Here is a 4383-nt window from a genome sequence, read left to right on the forward strand (position 1 = left end):
ACAAAACAACTACTCTAATATTTTCAGGAAATACTTCTTTAAATACTGGCCTCTGCCCTGACACTCCTTGCCTCCTAATATTGGCACCACCTCTGTTTCCTTACAGTACAGTCTCAGATTGTGGGATCAATCTTAAACCCAAAGGAGGATGCATCACAGAAACAGTCTCTGTTCTGCCCTATGTCTGCCTAAAGTAAGAAATAGATGAGAGAATTCATCTTAAGGACCACAGCGCAGACACAATAGGAAAAATAAGGTGGGTAGAACCTAAAAGATACTGGACATTGTGCATCCTTTTATGTATATTTTGGTTATGTAATTTGCTTCGGGGGATTGATTTCTGAGGTCTCACCCCTCCCCCAATCTAGAGGATCTCACATCTTCCTTATCAATTAAATACTTGGCATCTTTGTGGGAGCTGAGGACCTTGGAAGAAGAGCTTGCTCAGAGACCTCTTGGAAGGGTGAGGCCAGCTTCCCGTATTTGGGGATCGCACATGCTAACCAGCAATGCAGAAATCCCAAATCCTGTTCTCACTTTTCAGTAGTCCTACCTGTTTGACACTGAGGAAGTGGATACTTAGATGAGATTTGAACTGGGTCATGTACATTGCCTACAGGCCAAAGGCAATGTGTTGAAGAGATAATCTTCAAAGAGTCATGGGAAAATGGAAAGGAGACCTCAGAAACTGATCTCATGAGGCAGAACAACCCTTGCTCTGATTTCACAGTCACAGTCTGAGATATAACATTCATTCACTTGAATGTTGCATCTGCTGGGTACCTGCTGTTTTCCAAAAGATGTTATTGTTATGTTTGTCTTTTTTAAATTTTTTTATTGCATTTTAGATTTTGGGGTACATGTGAAGAACATGCAAGACTATTGCATAGGTACACACGTGGCAGTGTGATTTGCTGCCTTCTTCCCCTTCACCTATATCTGGCATTTCTCCCCATGCTATCTCTCCCCAACTCCCCACCCCGCGCTGTCCCTCCCCTATTTCCCCCCAACAGACCCCAGTGTATAGAGCCCCCCTCCCTGTGTCCATGTGTTCTCATTGTTCAACACCCGCCTATGAGTGAGAACGTGCAGTGTTTGATTTTCTGTTCTTGTGTCAGTTTGCTGAGAATGATGATTTCCAGGTTCATCCATGTCCCTACAAAGGACACGAACTCATTTTTGATGGCTGCATAATATTCCATGGTGTATATGTGCCACATTTTCCCTGTCCAGTCTATCATCGATGGGCATTTGGGTTGCTTCCAGGTCTTTGCTATTGTAAACTGTGCTGCAATGAACATTCGTGTGCATGTGTCCTTACAGTAACAACTTATAATCCTTTGGATATATACCCAGTAATGGGATTGCTGGGTCAAATGGAATTTCTATTTCTAAGTCCTTGAGGAATTGCCACACTATCTTCCACAATGGATGAACTAATTACTCCCACCAACAGTGTAAAAAATGTTCCTATTTCTCCACATCCTCTCCAGCATCTGTTGTCTCTAGATTTTTTAATGATTGCCATTCTAACTGGCGTGAGATGGTATTTCAATGTAGTTTTGATTTGCATTTCTCTGATGACCAGTGATGATGAGCATTTTTTCATATTTGTTGGCCTCATGTATGTCTTCTTTTGTAAAGTATCTGTTCATATCCTTTGCCCACTTTTGAATGGGCTTGTTTTTTTCTTGTAAATCTGTTTTAGCTCTTTGTAACTTCTGGATATCAGCCCTTTGTCAGATGGGTAGACTGCAAAAATTTTTTTCCCATTCTGTTGGTTGCCAACTGTTTCTTTTGCCGTGCAGAAGCTGTGGAGTTTGATTAGGTCCCATTTGTCTATTTTGGCTTTTGTTGCCAATGCTTTTGGTGCTTTGGTCATGAAGTCCTTTCCTACGCCTATGTCCTGAATGGTTTTGCATAGATTTTCTTCTAGGGTTTTTATGGTGTCAAGTCTTATGTTTAAGAGTTAATTTTAGTGTAAGGTGTCAGGAAGGGGTCCAGTTTCTGCTTTCTGCACATGGCTAGCCAGTTTTCCCAACACTGTTTATTAAACAGGGAATCCTTTCCCCATTGCTTGTTTCGGTGCTCTACACATTCAGAGAAACTTCTCTAGTAACATACTATAGAAATGATCTCTGAAAGTATAGTCTTATGTTTGTCTTTTTAAGAGATGGTGTCTCACTCTGTCGCCTAACGTGGAGTGCAGTGGCACAATCATGGCTCATTGCAGCCTCAAACTTTCAGGCTCAAGCAATCCTCCATCCTCAGCCTCCTGAGAAGCTAGGACTATAGGCACACAATACTATACCTAATTTTTAATTTTTTGTAGAGACAGGAGTTTCCCTGTGGTTCCCAGGCTGGTCTCGAACTTCTGCGCTCAAGCAGTCTGCCCACCTCAGCTTCCCAAAGTGCTGGGATTACAGACGTGAGCCACCATGCCCGGCCAACTGTGTTTGTCTTAATCAGCACATCCTACTGCTTCCATGCCAGGTTACCAGGGAAAGAGACTGTAGATGTTTTCTCTTTGTGAAAATTACCAAACTTAAATATCTTAACTGCAAATTTATTTCATTGATTTTAACATTTTTGATTTTAACATATAAATACAAGACAATTAAATAAATCAGAGAAGAAATATTGCAAAGACAAGTTAGCACTCACAGAACTATGTATTATTACTATGGTTAGTCTGAGATATAACATTCACTTGAAATATATGCAAGGGAACATTAGTAAAAGATTTAAGTGAAAGGGTTTTGAAATGTTCCTAATAAGCACGTACTTGAGGCATTGCTCAAGCAGATGTAGGTGGGAAGCAAGACAGACCCCGTATATAACTAGGAGCAATCAAGGCTCGATACATGTAACAACAATAGCAGTGCAGGACAGTCCCCTGTTCCCAATAGCTGCTCCCCTTGTCACTATGCATTCTTCAAGACACATTTAAAAAATAATGATAGCTCTGGCTGGGCCAGAGTGTACCAGTTATAACAATCAGCCATGTATGTACCATGCAGTTGCCTTTTAAAGAACAGCAATATGGTATTTTCCATATATATATATATATATATATATATATATATCTTTTTAAGAAAACGAATCCTAGTCTACTCTCCTGTTCTGAAAGGCTCTGGGGGATTTGAGAAGCAGCAGTGTATGTATTTCATCTACGTTCACAATTTTCCTGATACATGGTCTGGATGACAGTTCCATCCCTCTCTGTGGCCAAGGTATAAAATTAAACATCTTGGTGCAGATTCTATAATCTGACCACTGGGGATGAGGTCAGGAGGTGAGTATTCATACCGGATGCTGTGTATGGCTGTACAGGTCGTGCACCCGAGGGTGAGCGGGACTAAAATATGGTCTCCACTCCGTTTGCTAAACCGTGAGCCCATAGGGTTGTGTCTGCCCAGTGGGGACACAGGACACCCTTTTCTAACTTGCTCAAAGGCACTGTATGAGCTGTGGCACCGTCTGCTTACATTTTCCCAGTCTGGCTGGCATCATTATTTCTTGATTTCACTGAGGCTTCTGTATTTCACATCCTATATCATCTCCAAAAGGAGCTTTAGAATTCGCAGAAATAGCAAGGATTTTCTGAATTATCACAAGAGACAACCACGATTCTACAAAGGAATACATTTACCCAGTAGAAAATAAATACAAAAAAATGTAGAAGTAAGATTTTTGACACATGAATCACTAGAATTTAGCTTATATACAACAAAGGCATGCAAAGCTAAACTCACCAACAGGCTGAATCAACTGTTGCTTTATATGATGTTATCAAAGAGAGCCTAGCCTCTTTAAAAGGTGGCTGAAAGTTCACTACCTTTTTCTGTTTCCTTTACAGGAGTTTTATTCTTAATGTATTGTTTAAAACCAACCTTCTTATAAAAAGAAAGATAAGAAACCAAATCACAAATGTCTAAAAATCATGGCGTAATGCCTTGGTTTTCTCTTGTAATAGTAATCATTGCCCTTAATTAGCTTATGCGTCTCCATATGTTGCTGAGAATAAAATGAGTTGATTTTCATACATCTCACATTGTGTAAAAGGTAAAATTAGACATTTCACACTGTCAAGCATCATGCTTTGATTTTAGAAGAAAGGAATCACATTTGCTCAATAAAGTGTAAGCTTCCCCGCTTTGAAGTCCTTCTGAGAGCCATACGGCCTTTCCCATTGCAGGAATCTTCCTTCTCATTAAACGTGTGCTGTTTTCCAGTGAAATCATGAAGGCACACATCTCCATTCTGAACACTAAAAGAAACCCCATTCCTCTCTGTAGAAGCATTTCCTGTGTAAGGAAACAGAAAGCAGGGCGTATGAAGTATCCACAGAAAGCAGGGCGTATGAAGTATCCACAGAAAGCA

General features: G+C 40.4%; 1 protein-coding gene and 1 pseudogene across 6 annotated transcripts in view; both read right to left on the reverse strand.

Moving 5' to 3' along the window:
- Positions 1-2037: 2037 nt before the first annotated feature.
- Positions 2038-2154, reverse strand: LOC116556826 (annotated as a pseudogene).
- Positions 2155-2545: 391 nt separating this feature from the next.
- Positions 2546-4383, reverse strand: part of ADGRG2 (adhesion G protein-coupled receptor G2) — a 102027-nt gene continuing 100189 nt past the window's right edge. For all 6 annotated transcript variants that reach the window (XM_032286042.1, XM_032286040.1, XM_032286041.1 and 3 more), the window contains one exon: positions 2546-4307. In XM_032286042.1, coding sequence (XP_032141933.1) covers positions 4123-4307 — 185 coding nt within the window. In that variant the 3' untranslated portion in view covers positions 2546-4122. The remainder of the gene's footprint in view (positions 4308-4383) is intronic.

Source organism: Sapajus apella, unplaced genomic scaffold, assembly GCF_009761245.1.
Source record: "Sapajus apella isolate SASKATOON/1434 unplaced genomic scaffold, GSC_monkey_1.0 scaffold17, whole genome shotgun sequence".
Lineage (NCBI taxonomy): Eukaryota > Metazoa > Chordata > Mammalia > Primates > Cebidae > Sapajus > Sapajus apella.